This window comes from Anomalospiza imberbis, chromosome 7, assembly GCF_031753505.1.
Source record: "Anomalospiza imberbis isolate Cuckoo-Finch-1a 21T00152 chromosome 7, ASM3175350v1, whole genome shotgun sequence".
Lineage (NCBI taxonomy): Eukaryota > Metazoa > Chordata > Aves > Passeriformes > Viduidae > Anomalospiza > Anomalospiza imberbis.
In genome coordinates, this window is record NC_089687.1 from 36953789 (window position 1) to 36975182 (window position 21394).

The 21394-nt window shown below is 45.0% G+C and overlaps 1 protein-coding gene across 11 annotated transcripts in view; it reads right to left on the reverse strand.

The window, feature by feature from the left end:
• The window catches only part of AGAP1 (ArfGAP with GTPase domain, ankyrin repeat and PH domain 1), a 309011-nt gene that overhangs the window by 106490 nt on the left and 181127 nt on the right, over window positions 1-21394 (reverse strand). For all 11 annotated transcript variants that reach the window (XM_068196696.1, XM_068196693.1, XM_068196694.1 and 8 more), the window contains 2 exons: window positions 13298-13402; window positions 1586-1754 (listed from right to left, as the gene is read on the reverse strand). In XM_068196696.1, the coding sequence (XP_068052797.1) occupies window positions 1586-1754; window positions 13298-13402 (274 nt within the window). The remainder of the gene's footprint in view (window positions 1-1585; window positions 1755-13297; window positions 13403-21394) is intronic.

Here is a 21394-nt window from a genome sequence, read left to right on the forward strand (position 1 = left end):
GAAAGTTTCCATCTGACCTGGCAAACCAAGTCGATGCCAAAACATGTAAATTCCATGCTATAAACCTTTAATTCTTACATATCTCTAAATATGTTTCCAGAAACTTGCTTCTCTGAAGCTATCAAGTAATTTTTGACTGTGTTCACATGTGTTAAAAGCTGAAATCCCTTTATTTAAATATCTCTCCTGCAGTTTGACTCAGTCCAGCACTTTTCTTCCCTTAATTAAAAAACCAAAGCACTCCCCACACCTAGTCATCTAAAGTATATAGTAAACTGGAAAAAACCAACCCAACCATGAAGAATTTTCTCCTATAAACTCTGCCAGTGCCAGGTCAAAACTTGAAAAAGGGTTTGATGACATCATGGCTTCAGACACCTCAGGTCCCAGCCTGAGATCTCCAGGAGTGTCTACTCAGTGGCACCACTTTAAAAACCCATCTCAAACAGTACCATTCAGAGTTGGAATGAATAAAAAGACTTCTCTATTTTCTCCTAATAAAAGGGAATGTCTCTAAAAAGCAGGGAATGACACCTTGGCATGAAGGACTGGGGGTTGGAATTAGATGCTTTTTAAGGTCCCTTCCAACCCAAACCAGCCTGATTCTATGAAGCATGAGACAGATAATTATTACTATCCAAGAGAAGACACTTGAATATCCAGGAATCCCAGGGTTGCTCATCCCAGTGGGTTTTGCACAGGGACAGGACTGTGGGGATGGTTTTGCTAGCACATGCAGGAGGTGTCTACATTACCCATAAATGCAAAAGGCACTTGGCACTTTATGGATGTCATCCCAAACATGCTGACAGAACTTCCACTAGACCATTATGAGTTTTGTACAAGCTGTGCATTTTACAAGATGAATTGTCTCAAATGTTTTCCCTTAATGCAATTTTTTAAAATCCACTTAGCTGTATGGACAAGTACTTCAGCAAACAATAAACGTCTTTGTTTAGAGCTCAGAAGGAGCTATAAACCACTTCCACCAATAAATTAAAAAGCTTTCCACAGAAGAATCTTGCTGTTAGAAGAATGCATAATACTGAACTTTCCAAAAGTGGACAGAAGGGCTGTGGATCTCACCAGGAAGCCATAAAAAGCCCTTTCAGATCATACAGCATTTGCTTTTCCTAAGTATTAGATAAGAGATCGTAGATTCCTCCCATTTGTTAATGACTGTGAAATTATGTAGGGCTTTGGCAAGTACAGGGTAACAAATACAGAAAGACAGACACTGAAGGCTACTCAGAAACTCAGAATCTCTTGTGGGGGACAGATCAGCAGTCAGGGCTTAAAAACTGCCACACCAGTGGGTTTGTGAATGGTTTGGTTCATCCAAACCCATCCCAGAATGGTTTGGGTTGGAAGAGATCCTAAAGTTCAACTAAATGCACCCTCTCCCATGGGCAGGGAGACCTTCCATGATACCAGGTTGCTCTGAGCACCACCAGCCTGGCCTGGAACACCTCCAGTTATGGAGAGCTATCCATCCCTATCCCAGCTGTTCATGGTAGTTCCCTACAGACACTGGAAATGCAGGTTTTCTCCCATTTACTTTCCCCCTAGCAAGGTCTTCCCTTACCTGAATTTGGCGAGATGTGTAAACTGCTCATGTCTTTGGAGAGGCCGTTGGTTTTGGGGCTGGAGATGGGGGCACAGGCTGACGTGGCTCGGGGTGGCCTCTTCCCAGGGACCTTCACAGTGGTTCTCAGCAAGTCGATCTCTTTCCCGTGAACGTTCTGCATGTAATCCTGCAAAGAGAGGAAAAAGCCCCAAAACACAACATCAGACAGAGAGTTCTGTGAGCAACAGAATTCATAAATCCGGTTTCACGAGGCTTTGGCCCTACATCCTCTGCCAGCACCCACCATATGGTATTCCCCTTCCTTCTGTGTTCCTGACAATCACTTCCACACTTCACACAATTAACCCCAAAAGTCTGGAGCTTTCTCACAGATCCTCCAACTACCAGCTGGATTAGAGGTGATTCACAACACGGCCACAGGTGGGAATTCACCAGCTAAAGGTCCCAGACAGAAGGAGAAGACCAGGCTGAGTGCCCCTCCTGAGCATATTTACTTGTGTCTCCTCTCTGCCGGTGTTTTATGCCCTCATCTTTTTCTCCCTCAAATTTGGCTGGAATGGGTCAGCAGGCACCAAAGTTACAAAAGGGCACCAGCAGGGAAGGTTTCAGCAATTCCAGCATTGTTCCCTTAGAATATGACTCTTCCTGCACCTACACAAATCATCATCAAAGGGGGAAAAAAAATCATGCAAATTACATCTGATTAGAGCAAACCCTGGAAGCCAGAAGTGGAAAAGGATTTTGCTAATTCTTGCCTGGAGAGCCCACAAAGGGGAAATAAACAGAGAAGCAAATGGACATGGGTGTTTTTATCAGAGGGCAAATTGATCCTGGGATACATCAGCACAGCTATTTCCAGGAGAGATGGTGAATGTTAAAGCCAGCACACAAGACACCAGAGTTCTCATCTCCTGGTACACAGGGTTGTGGTCACATTCCAGAAAAAAATAATTGAAACTGGAACAACAATGAGGATTTGAAAAGCAACAAAAGAGACACTCTCTTAAAGAGGGCATGCAAGAGGGGCAGCACAGGACAGTAAAATCAGGGGTGAAAGGAGTCAAGAGCATTGCCCAAAAAGCAATGCCCAAAAGGATTTCTGGGCTGCCCAGAGCAGCTGTGGCTGCCCCTGGATCTCTGGAAGTGTCCAAGGCCAGGTTGGACATTGGGGCTTGGAGTAACCTGGCACTGTGGAAGGTGTCCCTGCCCATGGCAGGGGATGGAATGAGATGAGCTTTGAGGTCCCTTCCAACCCAGACCACTCCAGGACTCTGGAATTAAGGATCCCAAGAGAAAAACAGCTATTTGAGGTGGCTGGGAGAAGATCTACGCTCCCACTTCACTAGAAATTTCCTAAATTTACCCAAAATCTGTATCACTGCTGCCACAATCCAGGGAGCTGATCGCTCCCTCATCAAGATTCTTTCACTTTCGGCAGTTTTTACAACACAAATTATTTATTCTGCTCAAAACCCATCAAAAATCTGGACCAGCAATAATTTCTTCATAGTTAACAGAAATCAGTGATAAAACCCTCAAACTAAGCCATCACAGCAGTTTATTTTTCCCAAGCTGAGAATTATTAACAGGAAAAGGTGGGGTCTGAACAACTTGTGGGGAGAGGACAGAGAGCTCCGCTGCCAAGAGAAAAACAAAGGCAATCCACTCAGGAAAATTCCTTTACTAGGTGCTGGAGAACAAACACCTTTCATCCATAAATTATGATCTTGGCAGAACTTTGTTGTTTGGGTGTCACTTCTTCACAAATTAAAATACAATAAGCAGAAGATAATTGAGCATTTATTGCTTGTGGGCTGTAAAGTGAGGTTTAATCAGAGTGACTAAACCTCAGCACATGCTCTTTTCTTGTAGTTTTATTTAACATACAACCAACTTCAACTGGACACGGGGGTTTTGGATCCAAGTCAGATGAAGGGTGGGTGTGATTTCACAACTTGAGATGTGGCGGGGTGTCATTAAAGGTCTTTTAGCTGGGTGCAAACCAGGCTGAGGTGAGCCACAAAACCACTTGAGGAAGGCAGGGAGTGTTGGCAAACACAAAACCAAAGTGCTGCAGCCGCCGTCAGAGCGAAGCGCCCGAACAACAACAGATGCCGGGTAGGTATTAATGTCAGCTTAAATATTTATGGGCATATATCAAATGTAAATAATAAAGGCCCTTTCATCGTGTGCAGGGTGCACGGCGATAATCTGCGGGTCTCCCCGAGGAGGGGAGGGCAAGGACAGCGTTCCCAGCCCCGGCAGATCCCTGCTCAGGGAATGAAAGTTCAAACTACAAAATGACGCCGGGGCTTCAGAAGCGCAATGGAGGGTTTGATCAGATTAGAACAGATGAGGGTCTTGCTGTCATCTGGAATATGCTGTGTTAAAGAGAAGACAGCAAGCTGGATTTTGATATGCAAATGGTACAGGGATAACTCCCCAAGATGTTAGTTGTAGAAAATGCTGATCCGAGAAAAAAGGGGAAAAAACCCTTTAACAAGGCATGAGGGTAATTCAAAGCCAAGTACTTTTAAACAGCACTTAACAAGTCCCTAGAGCCCACTCAACAGTGGGCCACCCCAGACGTGCCATCTTCTGCCCCTCAACAGCTTGAAAAAATAGTAATTGCGAATCCATTTGCATTTTTCTTCTCAATTTGTCCGCGTTCATCATTCGGCAAGGCAGGGGGAAAAAATAATAAAAAAATAAAAATTAAAGCCAGCAGCAAAGCAGAGGGACCCCTCCCCAAACATGTGGCGCAGAGGAGACGCGGGCGCCCCGATCCCCCACACCCTGCGCTCGCACCTCCGCCGTCGCTTGTTTTTTACATTTCGCTCCTAATTATGTTGCATCTATTGCCATACACTTAATTAGCTGCATTAATGTGATTTCTTTTCACATAGTCAAGCAATTAAGAGCTATGATTGAGTTTCATTCAATTAGCCTCAACAAACATGCTAATTGATGTCCCAGATGCAAATGAGGTGCAGTGAGAGAAACCTGCTAGCAATTGAGAGTTGTGGCGGGGGACCCGGGGCTCACAGCTCGCTGGCAGCAGCACGGCTCAACGTGGCTCGCCCTCCTCCCAGGGCATGGGGGACACCAGCCACGTCCCAAAGAGATCCCTACAGGACTGGGTCCAGGAGTCACGGGATTGAATCCAATCGGCGCCGTCCCCGGTTCCGGCGGCTGGCGGAACGTTCCGCTGATCCCGGGATCCGAGGGACTCCCAAGGTCTCCGTCCCGGCCCCGAGCTGCTGAGACACCAGGCAGGCCATGGCCTGCAGTCACCACTAACTGGCAGCTCCATCTTAGTCAGAGCAGGGCGACGCTGGCTCCGCATCCATCAATCCGTAATCCCCCAAAACGCGCTCCCCGCGTCGATTCTCATCCCTTTTCCTCCCCGGGTTACCGCTCCGCTACGGTGCCACCAAGGTGTTAATTTGACTACTCAAGGCTATTGACCATTATCTACAGGACTAAATAAACTGTTAAAATATCAGGGGAAAATCAAAAAAGCTGCACTGACTGAAGATGACACCAAATATTACTTGACAGCCCCACAAAATGAATTGCCTAGAGTAAGAAAGGAATGATGCACCATGACACAGAATAATGTAAAGTAAAATTACTTTAGTTCTGCTCTTAATACAGCAGCTCTCTGTTTACAACAGCAGAAATTATTTTAACCAATTAACTGAGCAGGAGCCTTTCAGACATGCAAATTGAGCAAATGGGTATGATCATGTTTTCTAAACAGGCCTACCAAAAAGAGACACCGCCATTTTGGGGGGCCTCTTTGGATTTTGAATGCCAGCAGTCGTTGGATTCACATCTGCACATCACAATGATTTCAAAGACACTCCACCAAGGGCCACGAGCTCAACCCAGGCTATGTGTGGCTCTAGCTTGATGCCTATGTCCAAGCTGGCCCTGAGCACTTCCTGAGATGGTGCAGCCACATCTTCTCTGTGCCAGGGCCTCCCCACCCTCACGGGGAGCAATTCCTTCCCAATATCCAAGCTGAATCCACTCTCCTTCAGATTAAAGCCATTTCCCCTTGTCCTTGTGCTCTAGAGCCATCCTTAAGTTAAAGACATGGCTCACATTATCAAAAACATGGATATAAAAAATGTTACGGAGTTTGAGGGTTTTCAAATAATACAAGAGTGGTGGATAGGGAGAAAGCCCTTCACTGGGGTTGTAGTTTTACACTGGGCAAAGGGGTTTTCAAGCTGACATTGAAACCACTCACCCCAGGATAAGCCATGTGTCACAACATTAAAATGTAAAATAATATCTGCTCCTTCCTAGAGGTCTCCCTGTGTTTCTTCCATCTGTCCCACTGCCACCCTTTTCCAATGCACCACATAAGAAATGAGAGACTCTCTGAGAGCAGTGATTTTCCAAGGCTATTAATGGTACACAGGTATGAATATCACACTTTTTTTGTCCTTTTCAGCTATTCCAATCTCTCAAAAGCCTGTTTTTCCATCACTAGGAGCAGATCCAGGCTAAAAATCCTCCCCAGATCTCGGCCTGGTTTCCACGGAGAGATGATGAGCTTCTAATCTATCCCTGGCAGTGTCCAAGCGCCAGGCTGGATGGGGCTGTGAACAACCTGGGATAGTGGAAGACATCCCTGCCCGTGACAGGAAGGTGGAACGAGATGAGCTTCAAGGTCCCTTCCAACCCAAAGCGTTCTGTGATTCTGTAAAAAACACCTTCATTTTGTGGCAGTTTTCCCCCTCTGTTCAATCGGACATAACACTCCTAAGGCTGCACTTACTGAGGTTGAAATAGTGCTTCCTGATCTGAGGCATAATAAAAATTATTATGGAAAAGGAAGTTTATGGTTGCACCTCTGGATGACATTTTAAAGACTGTGTGCAGCGTGTTTTTTGAAAGACAATTCCAATTTTGTCAGCTGACCTATTGGACGCACAAAACCTATTGTTCACCCTCAGCAACAACCAAATCCTCTTCCCCCCAAACCAAGAGCAGCCTGGGAAATTGGATGGAGCCCTGACTTTTGTGCCTCTCTGTGGCAGTCAGACAATTTTATTGCAAAACGCCGTCTGGAAAAGATGCAAAACAAAATTGCTAAACTGCAAAAAGAAGAAAAGGAGGGAGGGGGGAGAAGAAGAAAAAAACAAAAGGCCCCCTTCCCTTTGCTTATTGAGTTCAAAGGCATAACATGCAGCACCCTGCAGCAAATGGGAAGCTACACTAATTTTAAAGCCATAAAACGCTATAAAGTGCCCTGCGGGGCAGGACTACACTGGAGCTAGTTGCACCTAAATAAGCCATGGTTCATTTACTTCGCAGCTTAGCCTAATGTAATCATCAGCAGATTCCTAGCCTAGAGTTGTAACAGGCATGGAGCCGCTGCCGCCGAGGCGACACTCCCAGCCATGGAGGGGCCGCCGCCACATCGCTGTTGATTAGAAAATTTTTCAGTTTTGACAAGCCCTTAATGAACATAAATCGCTCCTTGATTGGTTTCCGTGTGGGGCCACAGGCACACCTAAGAAGAAACAACAACAAAAAAACCCCACAAGTCTCCCCAGCTCCTCGTCCTCATTGCTTTTCCCAAGAAGGGCCTGAGCCGCGGATGGAGCGTCGGGATATGAGCCACAGTGGAATATATTCATCAAATGGTCCTGGGGAATTAGCTGTCCCCCCCCTCGCATATAAACATGGCCATAATATCATTCAGCTTCATAATACACAAGTTAATTTTAAGGAAAGCCATGAAATGTTATTTTCTGAGGAGAACAGAGGAATGGGAACGCGTTCTGGAAAACACTGATCACCCTAAAGCACTGTGTCCTGACAAAAGGAAGGTCATCATGAATCTGTTTGCTTCACGTTGGGAATCAAGAACATTAAATTTCCATAATAAAAAGCACTGCCTATATCTATAGCATGGTGTTAATCAGCTCCATCAGAGATGCAGGAGCAGGGGAGGAAGTCGGGGCAAGACTTGGAACACAACAGCAACAGAACTGGGTCCTTCTGTAAATGGATCCCTTATTTGCATAAAATTTTAAGAAAACTCTTCCCCTTGCACTTCACTTCTCATTCAGCCTTTGTAACGAGAGCTGCTGTAAAAGACAAATCAGAGTTTTACCATCCTGAGTAATTTATGAAGCATTTATACCCACAGCAGTTAGCTCGGCTGGACAGGAAGCTCTAATTTTATAAAACCCCCTGAGTAACTATTAGCTTGGCTTTTGCCTTTTAAATTGCAACTCACTCTGATCCTCAGAATTTCCCTTGACTTTCTGAAGAAGGAGCAGACAGGTACGACACTGAAATAAATGTGTGTTTGCTCCAGCCTGTGCACTCTGCCAAAGCACAACTGTGTTTGCCACACTACTGAGTGTTGACTCCCTCGAGGGCACAGAGGCCCGGACAGATCCTTGTGAGTCACTTCCCACTCAGGATTTTTGTGCTTCTATGATCTTCAGTTTTATATCTTTCTCCCAAATTTATCTTCATTACATCTTTCAGATGAAGACAATAAAGAAGTTTTCCAAGAAGCTCAAAAGTGACTGAGTGATCTGTGCAGCTACAGCACTTTCTAAAAACCAGAAGTTACTATACTCATATTTTACTGTTCCTATCATTCATTTTCTTCTATCCTAACCAATGTTTTAGGCATGCTAGTGGATGCAATAGTAACTACAATAAAGCTTCAGATTCATCTTCAATAATACTCAAGCTGCAGGATTTGTTTTGATCACTGCTCTCTCAGGAGGGAGAGCTACATCACATGTGAAAAGCAACACAGAATCCCAGAATGGTTTGGGTTGGAACAGACCTTAAAGCCCAGCCTGTTCCACCCCCTGCCATGGACAGGGACCTTCCACTATTCCAGGCTGCTCCAAACCCTCTCCAGCAGCCTGGCCTTGAGCACTTCCAGGGTCCTTTTGTCACTCCAAGTCTCTCTTTACCAAAGGCTATTTGAGGATTAGTTGTTGATAGGAAATGCCAGTTAAAAGGCCCTTCAGAGCCAGACAATATCCAGCTTTACATTCCAGAGCAAAAACAGGGGGGGGAAATGGACATACAAGATGGTATTTTAGAAATATGTGAGCCTGAATATTTTTATTAAAGCAACACAAACAACACACTTCAGAGCTATTGAACTGCCTGAGGTAACACAACCTGGAAATAAGGCTGAGCTGCAATGATGGCTGTGGGAGATATTCCTAACAGGAAGAGCAGCACCGTTCCCTTGGCTGGAGCAGCACCAGGCTCTGGGGGCTCACTGGCCACACAGGACAGCACACTGCCCTCAGGGATGAGGCAAGATGGGACCCTGCATTTGCAAGAAGGCTTTCTGTTTCCAAACAGTTCAGGAAAATCACAAGAGCTGGTAGCAAAAATTTCAACTGCAGCGCTGAGAGAAACGCTGGGACCTGAGAAAAATGCATGGAGCTACAACACTTCCAGATACCAACACAGAGGACATTCTTTAAAGCCTCCTGCTTCTCACCATCTGCTTTTTCTGGAGGAAATGGCCAAGCAGAGAAAACTCAAACAACACCTCAAGCCTTAAGGAATTTTACAGTGTTTGTAGAGTCTCTCCAGAGAATGTGTCCATATAAAGTATTGCTGAAGCTCTTGTGCCAAGAGCTACTTGTGCCAAGTTTAGCCTGGTGTTGGATCTGACTCCTCATCAGGCTGAAATGTTGCCTTTAATAAAAAAAAAAAAAAACAAAACCAAAAACATCCAATATATTTGAGGATAGAACAACACTCCTAATGCTCACGCGGGCTGCTCAGCCAGCCAGCACTGTATTTAAGGAAGAATTTGGAACTGTGGCTACTGTCAGATGAACTGAGCAAACCAGGTGAGTCCACACCTCCCTCATGGAGACAAAGCCAGATTTCCCCCCCCACCAATCACATTTACAATCCCCAGGTCATCACACTAGACCAGTGAAGATGAAGGTTAAAGGTTGCAGCCAGCAAACACCAGCCTTGCTGTGTAGATACATGGGGTTTGTGTACCAGATGTGTTCTAGATGGGCATCACACCTTCCTTCTCATGTATTTAAGAAGCTCTTCTTCCCCCATAAGGTGCCCCAGCACTGTGCTTTTATTTGAAATCAAATCTAGACCAAACTAAACATAAAAGGGGGAAACTGCCCTAACCAAAAAATAGCTGTTTTCAGCCTTTTTTCCCCTTTTCCTTCTTTTCATAAACGAGGCGCAGCGATGGTGAAGATGCAAGAGCAGAGAACGGACATCCGCTGCTGAAGTTTTGTCACGTGCTGACCCGTGGCACGCTGGCAGCCCTGTGGCAGGCAGCCAGTGGTGAGACATCATCAGCTATTCATCGGAAGAAGGCTCAGATAAAGCACTGCTGCCCAGCAGGTATCCTGGTGAATGCATTCCGGGAGCATCCCGCCATTAAGAAGACAGGAGATGCCTCAGCAAATTCCCCCGGGGCCCTTTGGGGAGGCTGACATGGAATTTGCTGGCCAGAATTTTAGTGATCCACTCCACGGCTCTGCTCCAGAAGCCCAAGATGAATAGGGAGCTCTGGTGAACTTTGAAGCCTGCGGGTCAAAGTTCTCTCTCATTATCCCCAACCATTTTCTATCGGCGGAGCTCCTCGGCGTCCCAAGGGACGGGAAGGTTTGAGGCTCTTGAAAAAACCTGACACGACCAAGTCAGGACACAGTAGGGTGCTTATGTACACATATTTTTCTTCCCCCGTTTTCCTCTCCCCCCACTTTCCTGAAAAGAAACGAGAGGGATTTTGCTATTGTGTCAAACATCAGCCTGGTGGCATCAGGAGTCGCTCGTGCGGCTGGCACAATGCCGTGCTCATTTCAGCACGCTGCCCTGCCAAACAGGCCTGACCCTCCCAGGGACACCTCCTCTGCAAGAAAGGGCCTCATTTGATTTTCCCCTCCCCACACCAAAACCTTTCATTCTGCAGGCAATGCTTTCAAGGAGGATGTCAGGGCTGGATTCTGCAGTACCTGTTTTCTACGTTAAAACCACTGCTTCGTGCCTGAGCCGCCAATGAATGCATCTGGCAGAGACAACTGATCCACCCGTGGCCAAACCTCGAGCAATATTTAACACAGGGCTCACTATCACACCACCAGCCGCTAAACATTGTAATTGGCCCTTCAAACACAAGGTGTTAGGCTCTGACTCAAACCACAGGCTGGACAGACCAAATGATCCCCTTAATTTCCTGTTTCTGCCACCACTAGAGGCCAGCCCACCTTTCCCTGCAATTAAAAATTCACTCCAGAATTAAAAGGGCAACATTTTGATTAACTAAAATGATCGGCACATTTGAAACTACCCAAATCTGATTAGAGCTAGGCTTTGCACAAGTTTAGGAAACTGACTTTAGATGGCTAACAAAAGCTCTTTTCTTCACTGCTGCTTAATGAGAAACCTGATAGGAATAAGGCCCTGATTTTTCAAAACAATGTACGAAATTATCCCAGACAGCAATGCAAGCACAGCATTAAAAATTCATCACTTTCTTGTGAAAAAAAGGAACAAAAAATTACTGACAAACAAAAACCAGCAAAACCGAACCAGAAATACAGTATCAGAGCTCTGTTTGGGGGAAGACCCGCTCACCTTGCAATCCCCAAGAAGAAATTGTGGCGCTCCTGCCAACAAAGTTTAGTACAAAGTGTACTGGGAGTGTGACTGAAAATATCTGTGGTTCCCTCACACACCCCTCTGATCCAAGCAAGGAGGAAACGGCAACACCGAGCCCAGCAGCTTCTTCTTGGGATGGGAACGCATGGTGGAGGACAGAGGGAAACAATTACAGGCTGGTAATTACTTCTTCTTTAAATGGATTCTCTCTACTCTCCGATGGGTTTACCTCTAATCTCAAAGTAATTACGTGTAACCTCAGCGGATTCTTACTCCGGGGGCGACGCCGCAGCTCCAGGGGAGCCTGCAGAGGAGAAGTTTCTCCATTGTCTGCCAGAGCAATGAAAAACTCACACGTGCACGGCCCTGCCAGGAACAATAGAGGCTTTTCCAGCAGCCAGGAAGGGGCCAGGGCACACACAACAGCCTCCTCCTTGCTTGATGACCAGCACAATCGAAGGCACACTCAGGTGGCAGCTCCATGGGGGCACGCACAATCCATGCTTCCCTTCTGGGAGCAATGCCAGCGCACAAATTTGGGTGTTTCAGGGCTACTTCACAGCAGAATTAGTCACATTTAGAGGCACTAAAAGTGACCAAATTGGGCAGAAAGACGGGAACTACATCACACAAAGGAGCAGTGAAAACCCTGCTCCAGAACACAGGGGCTGAGGGATGAGGTTTCTGATGGGGAGCAGCAATGCCTTGAAGCTACTTGTCATCTAATTTACCACATAATTTTTAAGAGACATGGACATCACATCAGAAACCAGAGCAAAGCATCATTATGGCAGGATCTGAGACTATAAAATCTTGTGTCAAGGCAGGGAAAAAGTGCTAATATTCCACAGACAGGGAACAGCAAGTGGGGGCAAGCACAGCATCAGTGTGGCCAGATATGGATGTGGCACTTGGGGACGTGATTTAGTGCTGGGCTATAGCTGGGTTGGATGATCTTAGAGTGCTTTCCAACCTTAATGATATTAGGGCTCCACGCTCCTCAGACACCACCCATCTAAAGCAGAAGTTTCCTGCCAGTTCCAGGTGCAGGTCTATAAACTCCAGAATTTATAGAAAGTGCATCAAAACCTTGATTTTCTTTCCTTAATGTAAAAGCGCCCGGGAGCTCAAGATGTCACCAATAGGTTTGGTGAAATAATTGGCTCTAAAAACATTACAAGTGGCAACCCCCTGATTTGCATACGTGGGATGATGATAAAATACAAGATCAGATATTATATAAAACCACACACACATATATATACATATATAATATAATTATACATTATATATTATATATACATATATACACAAATATAATATATAAATATATATTTATATTGATATATTTATATATAAAAATATATGTAGATAGCTATTTCTATATATCTATATATCTCATATCTATATCTTTCTATATCTCTCTTTTTACATATATGTATAATATATATTTTACCTTGGTGAATAGTTGAGGTGAGGGTCACACCATGATTTCTGGGGTGGACTAGTCCTGAGTGGGATCTCTGTGCTCCTTCTACCCCCAAATCCATACTAGGAGTTGTGTCACACACTCTGAGGAACAGACAGCATCCTTGGGACAGGGATAGATGCCTCAACATGGAAGAGTTGTATGGAACATATTTTAATGGCTGTGCCATTTCCAAAAAGCTGCTCAGAAATACTCCTGAATAAACCACAAGCCCTGCACACTGACAAAGACCTCTCCTCACTCTTTACTACCTCTGGGAAACTTTTTCTTGTAAAACGCTTGTTTTTTAACCCTGGGATCAACAAGAAGTCCATAAAAGAATGAGCAGAAAATGAAGGCCTAAACAGTTCCGGCAGCCTCTTGGGATGCCAGGAAGCCCCAGTCCCAGTGGAGTCGGAGGAACTGGAGCGCACTCAGACTTCCAGTGGGGAGTTTCACTTCAGGTGATGATTCTTTGAGAGGGAGGGGAATGCAGAGAGAGGAAGGAGCTCCCTCAGCACAGTGGTCTCACCAAAGCCATGCTGAGCCTCCTGTCAGGGCTGGGTGTTCCCAGAGCAGGCAGTACTCACGTGCAGGCTGGGATGGTAGGTCAGCACGCCGTTGTCACACAGTGTCACGTACTTCTTCTTCCACTCCTTGTTCAGGGACTTGCCACTCCGCTTTAGCAGCATCCCCTGGTGGGGGGGAGAGAGAGACAAGGTGAAACGACCACACAAACAACACACAACTGCCTAAGACACAGACAGAGAGAAGAGTAATTGCCTTTCCAGATGAGCATTTTCAGACAGGCTTTCTTCTGCAAGTGACACTCTTTCTCCTGCCTCTCCCACAATGCACATTCCCTCCACTGGCTTTGTCCAATGGAGGGACAAATTTCCTTGAATTTCCTTGAATTTCATGCCTCAGGAAAGCACATTTTAGTGCGACCCTCATGGATTTCTAGCTGATGAAGACACCATGCTCTGCATTTCCTTACCCTCTAAAATAAAGTGATGAGCCCCAGGTTGAGGGAGGATCCTGCTGTGTGGCCTCTCCTCCAGCATGTTCCTGGGGATTCCTGGCCCACAGAACAGCACACATCTGTGTTCTCATTCCCTCTGCACAAAGGTGACACCACCATGGAAACCCCTCTTGGCTCACTCATTCCAGCAAAAGAAACCCCAATCCCAAGCAAGAGTAGCAAAACAAAACCAGAGCAAATACCAAATGTTTCAAGTAAATCCTGGATAATTTAATGACAGAGGTGTGACTGGAGAACAAAGGAGGTGGGCAAAGTGAATCACCTTTCCACCATATTCAGTCAGGGATGAATGACAACGATCATAGAATCCCAGAATGTTCGGGTTGGAAGGGACATTAAGGGAACACCTTCCACGGGACCAGGTGGCTCCAAGCCCTGTCACACCTGTCCTGGAACACTTCCAGGGATGGGGCAGCCACAGCTTCTCATCAACAGCAAAGATAAAAAGTCATCATTGTGTTCCAACAGACAGACAGGAACTGCTACTGTACATTGACCTGTTCTCAGCTACAAAACTGAAATTCACTTTGAAAAATAAAATACCACGTGCTGTAGAACACTCCAGGTAGTAAATGAAGAATGTACTTCCTTAGGAAATTATAATTTCCAAACCCAAGCCAGAAGGCAGCTCCTAATGGCTCCAGACAGTATTCTGGGTTGTGCAAAGCCTCGCTGGAATGTCCAGTGGAGATCCTATGCTCCGTACCTACCACAGGGACACAGTGACTGGTGTCACATATGAAGTTCTGATCAAAGGACACATATCCATTTCAATAAATCACAACTAGGAATCCACTCACCACAAATTTCAGCTCCATAATCCCTACAAAACAAGTTTTTCCCTTCTCATCATACAAGGCAATTAAAATAAAGGGAAAACAGAACATAAAAAGACGCCCTACCAAGCACAGTGCTTCCAACTCCCATGGAGTTCTTCTTGTTAAAAGTGGTTTGAACTTTGAAAACTAGTTCCACTGTTTGTTTTCCCATTCAACTTGCAGCTTTATGAAGCGATCCCTCTGCAGACCCTATCCCAAAGCCAGGAGGGAACACGGGTCAGCTCCACTCAAGTAGAAGTTGTGCTCCTGGCCACGCAGCTGGAACAGAACTTCAGAGAAGAACCCTTCCCAATGCACTCCACGGATGGGGCTGTGAAGAGAAGCTCCTGCTGGACACTTGAATAGCACAGTGATCCAAACTCCCAACTTTCTGCCTGTCTGCGGGTCACATGTCTGTATTTTTTGTCTTGCTCCTTGCTAGAACTCAAACTTTTTCAAGGAGAATGGGGCTTCTGAAACGCCTCCTCACAAAAGCTCCTGCTCATCCCAATTACTGCCTGCCGGCGCTTGGAGACGTTGTTTTCTTCTATTAAAAAAATGAAAGCTTATTTCTGCCTTTGACTCTCCTGTTTGTCTATAGGAGGTGATCTGTCTCTTCACCTTTCCCATCTTTCATACCTCACCTGCAGCACAGCACTGGTGTTTAGGGGGACCCAATTCTAGTTAGTGCTGTGCCGTGGGGATCAAAAATTACTGTTTCCCTGCACTGGTTTGTTCTTCAGACCTTCTAATGGGGAAAAGATCACAATGGGGATTTTTTTTTCCCTTTGCCTTTTTCTTTCAAGTTTTGAAGCCAGTAAAATGTACATATTTAATAACCTTTTAACTGCTCCTTTGCTATAGAGAAAACATGTCATTACTTACATAATTTCAAATCGTGTCAATTATAATCTCAATAAAGAGTAAAAATCTACCACGGTCATGATTTTTACTACTTACAGTTTTGCTAGTATCTAAATATGAATTATGACATGCTAGTTTTGGATCTAAATGAAGAAAATTATTCAAAATGAGGTTTTACCATGTTTTTAAAGCAGAACTCTGTGCTTTAATGTAAAAAAAAAAAAAAAAACAAACTAAAACCAGCCCACCCAGCTCAGAACTGAATACGGATGATGAACCTATTTGTGCCTCACTAACAAACCAGACTTCCCAATCCATTTTCTTCAGGCATTCCTTTGGCAAACAGAATCATTTTCACATTATGTGATAATTAAAAGTATCTTGAAGTACCTGGAGAGCAAACTGCTGTGAATACAAGGAGCTAACTTAAAGTGCTATAAAGCAAAGCAGCCCATATAAACCACATTTTTTATCCCCAAGGCCACCACTTTGTGGTAATTTTATAGAATGGTCTGGAGAAATGGTCTTAGAATCAGAGTTTAGATCAGTTATAAATGCACTTTAACGTTAGCTATAAGTAAAAAAAAAAATGGCCCACATGAGAGGAAATGTTATTTAAAAGAAAAAAAAAAGCCCCTTGCTTCAGTCACATCATGGCTACATTTGAGTCACATCAGATCCTGTGCTGAGGAAATGAGATCCAGGGGTCCCTGCTGACCCCTGGTACCTCCAAGGCAATTCAGAGGCAGCTTGGGCACGTCCCCAGTCACTGCCAAACAGGTCCCCACGTACACACAGCACACTGGAAAAATCCCACTGAGTTCCCAAACTATGCAGTAAGAGCCTACAGAAATCTTCTACTCCAAATACCAATTTTTTTGGTCTAAATAATCCCTGTCTCAAATAATTATTAATTGGATGATGCTACTTCCCCTAATTTGTATGAAATCTTTACTTTCTCACAGCCCTCGATGGGCAGTTGGGTGCAGCTCCAAAGCCTCCAGACTCAACACTAAGAATTTAACACCTCTGATTTCCACACAAACAGAGCAGAACCTCACACCTCAAATCGATTTTTTTTTTCCTTTTTTTTACCACCTTCCTTCCAAAACTGCAACTCTGTGTTTAAGGGAGGAATGGTGAGTCCTCCAGCTTGTGGTTTGAAGGAGCTGGAGGAAAAGGGCTCCAAGTGGAGTGCATGGAGCTCAGTCCCTGGGTTTTGCTGGAGGATCCAGGGAGCGAACGGAGCTGGCTCTCCATTAGTAATGTGTGTGCTACGTCTACTCCCAGGAGGTCATTGCAAGCCAAAAGCAATGTTAAGTGTACAAGCTTTAAATAACTTACAAAGTTAATGTAATGAATGCAAGTGTGATCTGAAATCCATCACTCAGTGGCTTGCTGTAGCCTCAAGCTGTGATAAAACACCACTCATAAATTTATATTAAAACTCTGTTCGATAGCAATTATTTACCAACAAAGATTTATTGATTGCATTTGCTGTTAGGGACTGGGGCCCTAACTGAGTCAATCAGCTTAGGCTGCTGAGCTCCAGGGCACCTGGGGAAGTTACAGACTGCCAGCAGGCTCTGCAATCCCAACATTACCGTGGGAGCAGGAGCAGCTAATGAAAAGCCGCCAGCCTCGGATTGATTGGAGCCAAGGTGGAAAGAAAACAACACACCCAGCACTGGTGAAGAGACCAGGCCATGTGGTACACCCAGTTCACCTGAATACACAGCAACCAGCAAAATCTTGCTGCTCTGGGTGCCTTCTGTGAGCTCCAAACATTGCTTAAATAATGACTCAGTAGCAAAAAAATCAGTGATGTGTTCTCCAGAAATATTTTAGGTTTTAAATAGCAAATTATCAGCATTTCAAAAAGTGACCCCTTGAAGTTGCTTAATGCTGCACTGAAGATACTGGCAGGTGAGAAGCCTTAAAAATGGTCTTTGAAATCAGCAGAGCCAAGATTGGACCTTCAGGATCCCATCCAACCAAAACCATTCCATGATTCCACTTTGGTTTCTATTTTCTTTCAGAAATTTACCTCACTGCCATGGCTGAGGTGCAAACTTCTGCCAGCCTTTTGTTTCTTCCCCTCCCTAATTTTTAGCCAACTCCCTATTGTTTCCCTGATGCTGTTCTGACAGAATGAAACAGGTAATGTCACACTTCATCATTAACAACATAAATTCTGGATTTTCCATGCAGGTCTGTAGCTCCCACTGCCAGGATTAGCAGCTAGCACTGCTGGGAATTTTCTAGAGCTCCTGTGCATCCTGCTCAGAAAAGAAAAACTCTCAGTAATGAGAAACCTCTTCCTTCAAATAATTCCGAAGGCAGCCACTCAGTCAGGATCACAAACCAATTGTTACATACTAATTCTGGTCAATAAAACACCCACTTCCTGTAAATCTCTTAATGTGCAGAACAAATGCTGTGAAACCCCCAGCACTCAATGACCAGCCAGCTCTGCACAGTCTGTCCAACAGCACTGGGGCCACCTGACAATAAGCAAGAGATTAATTTTTCAGTGATATTTTTTTCCTCCAGAAGATTTAGTTGTAACAGGTTTCTGGTGTTAAAGTCCATTCTTCCAGCATATGGCAGATACCAGCTCAAACTGTTTCCCCTCCAAACAATACCTGCATGCCATGGGAAGCTTTTGGTAATGACTGAATCATTGATCCATAGAGAGCCAGAGAATCCCAGAATGGTTTGGGTTGGAAGCAACCTTAAAGCTCACCTCATTCCATCCCCGATCATGGGCAGGGACACCTTCATCTAGACCACGCTGTTCTCTCTTTAAACCTAAAGTCCTCTAGGGAATGAACTGTTGAAGATTCCCAATGCATTGGGAATCCTTCCATAAAAATGTAACTTGTTTTCTCAGTTTCCCAGACTTAAAGTCTTTTTTTCCCCAGGAATTTAAGGGAATGCTGCTTGGTCTTTTGGTCAATGAGATGTGAAGCTGGTTTAAATTTTTATACTTGGAAACCTGTGGCAAACTTCCCTCTCCCTTCTGATACTTAAAGGGGGCTTATAAAAAAGAGGGAGAGGGACTTTGGATAAGGGCCTGGAGAGACAGGACAAAGGGAATGGATTCTCACTGCCTGAGGGAAATTGGGATGGATGGGATATTGGGATGGAATTGTACCCTGTGAGGGTGGTGAGGCCCTGGCACAGAAGCTATGGCTGCCCCTGGATCCCTGGAAGTGTCCAAGGCCATTGGACGGGGCTTGGAGCAACCTGGGCTAGTGGAAGGGGGGTGGAATGGGGTGAGCTTTGAGGTCCCTTCCACCCCAAACAATTTTTGAATTCTATGACCTCTTACAGTAGCAGAGCACAACTGGGGACCAACTGCACCACAAAAAAAAAAAAAAAAAAGAAAGCTTTTGTAAGAAGCCTGGAGTGGCTCTGAAGAGTTCTGAAAACAGGAGAGCTCAAACATTCTCCAACTTCAGTATCGAACAATAACATTGCAAAAAAAACCCCCTCCAAAAGCCTGTATGTTCTTACTACAGTTGTGCACATGGAAAACCCCTCCCACCTCCCTTAAAACCTGGCACAGCAGCAGCAGCAGAGTTTTGCTACAAAGATGCTCCCACATTGCAGAAACTATTCAAATTTATGTTCTGCACCTTTACCAGAAAATGAAATCAGAACATTGCACCCAATTCTCTTCTAACATTCCCTAAACACCAGGCAGTGACTGCACAGCAGGTAATTACTCCATGAATGGTTACCTAATGCTGGGGCTGATCAGCCACGATTTCCATTTGAAGACAAAGAACAGAGAGGCTCTAGCACCTGAGGTGGGGAGCAGGAGATAATGGCTTTGCTTAAACTTGAAGGACAATCAACCTGCAACTCGTTATTTTCCAAGCTCTCTGCACACAAGCTACGAAAGAAAATTAGAAAGAGGCACTGGAAAAAAACCCCAATGTTGATTAAGCAACTCTTACAGTTCATCACAGCACCAGCAATGAAGATTGCCACCAAAGGACAGCCACCAAATTCCTGCAAGAACAGCAGCACTAAGGACAAACTTAACGGGAAGAACAAACTTAGCATTCACTGTCACTGCATCTTCATTTCTAATCCCAGAATGGTTGGAAGGGAGCTTAAAGACCATCTCATCCCACCCCCTGCCATGGGCAGGGACACTCTCCACGATCCCAGGTTGCTCCAAGCTCCATCAAACCTGGTCTTGATTACTGACTGCTCCAATATTTCAACCTCTGGATCTTGCCAACACCGGTGATGCACGAGTTCCTCCAACTCTTGTTGATTTCTCCTTCAGCTGGCAGCTTTGGGACAGGGGCACTCTTTCCTTAGCCCTGCTTTATGACTATTTCTAAAATGAGACTAAAGTCAACAGCACATTGCAAACTCTACAGTTATAGCCACCACACATCCTTCCTGTGGAGCTGAACATTCAAGTGTGTTACGAAATGCAATCAGGTATTTAAATGGCTGGCACATCTTTCACTCTAACCCCAGTTTACCTCTCTGAACAGGACACAGCACGAGAAAACCACATTCTTTTCCTGTCTTGCAGTAGTTTCTGTCGCTGTTGCCTTCCAAGACTTATTTTGCTTACTCTGGACTGCTAGAAGAATAGGAAAAAAAAAGAACCCCAGCCCTTAATAATCTCCAGTAGTTGGTTTATTAACCCCTTGGCAGTGGCAGCTGTGGTTTCCCTGACACCAGCGAAATGTACTTCGATGCAAATCATTACCTTGGGCAAAGGAAAAACAGCGTTGGGAAGCGGATCCGGTGCGAGCAAACACAACTGTGGGAAAGGCTCCGAGAGCGGGAATGTCCAGGAATGGCTGAAGGGTCAGCATGGAAAGGAAGCCACAAAACATTGACTTCTCTCAAGAAACAAACAGCCTTGGGTGGGTGATGCAAAATAAGGAATCCTCATGTAGGCATGACCACTCCTAGGCAGAGGATCCGCTTTTCCTTGCAGGAGCGTTCCCCGATCCCCCAAATTCTCTTTATCATATTTTATATAAAGCAGGGATTTGGCTGGGGGAGAGGAAAAGGGAGAAAAGCCATGAAAAGCTTAAAACCCAATTTTAACTTTCTCTGCTGACACTATAGTGTTTCCATAGAAACATCAGGAAGACCACTTAAGAGCAGCTTTTTTTTGTAGCCATGTTTGGCACCATACCCCTCCCCTGGACAACCTATTATTTCACAAATGGATGCTTTCTGCAGCCCGTTCTGTGCAGGCTCCGATGGAGGGGGGAGAAGAAAAAGAACCCTGGATCTTTAACCAGTTCCCTTGTGGTCCCCTCCCTTTTTTGTTGGTAATATTTCTGTCATTCTGCCGGGGCTATATGGTACAAAGGGTTACACTTTAATTGAGCTGTCAGCATCTCCAACAATCCTATAAAACTCCGATTATGCACGGCGGGGTTAGTGACACACTTGTTATTGTGGATGCCCTATTTGCTAAACCCGGGCCCCCCCCCCACAGGTCACCTCACCCAGGCGACCTTCCTGTCATTAGCCTCGTCTATTCCTACCTCACCGCTGTGAAAATCACACAAGGAAAGGCTTCAAAGCCCTTGCCAGGACTGAATTCGACCAGGAGCTAATCACCCACAAATCCAGCTCAAATGGCAATAATTGGCTAAACTGCTCACCTCTCCAGAGCTCAGCAGTAATTTGGGATAATAAAGAAAAGAATTATTCAGCTAACTGCCCTGAAATGTATGCTTTGTGACCGACACACTTCACATTTTAATAATGATGGACACAAAATCCAATTTAATACAGCATCGGCTGAATAACAAACCCAAGAATGCTGGCAGGAAAAAAAAAAAAAAAAAAGTGTGCGTGCATGTGTGCTCCTTTTTCTCCTTAAACTGTGTTCCATGTTATTGTACAGAAAGGATTCACACTTCATGTCAGGAAATTTTGGGACCAAAAAGGCCTTCAACAACCAACCT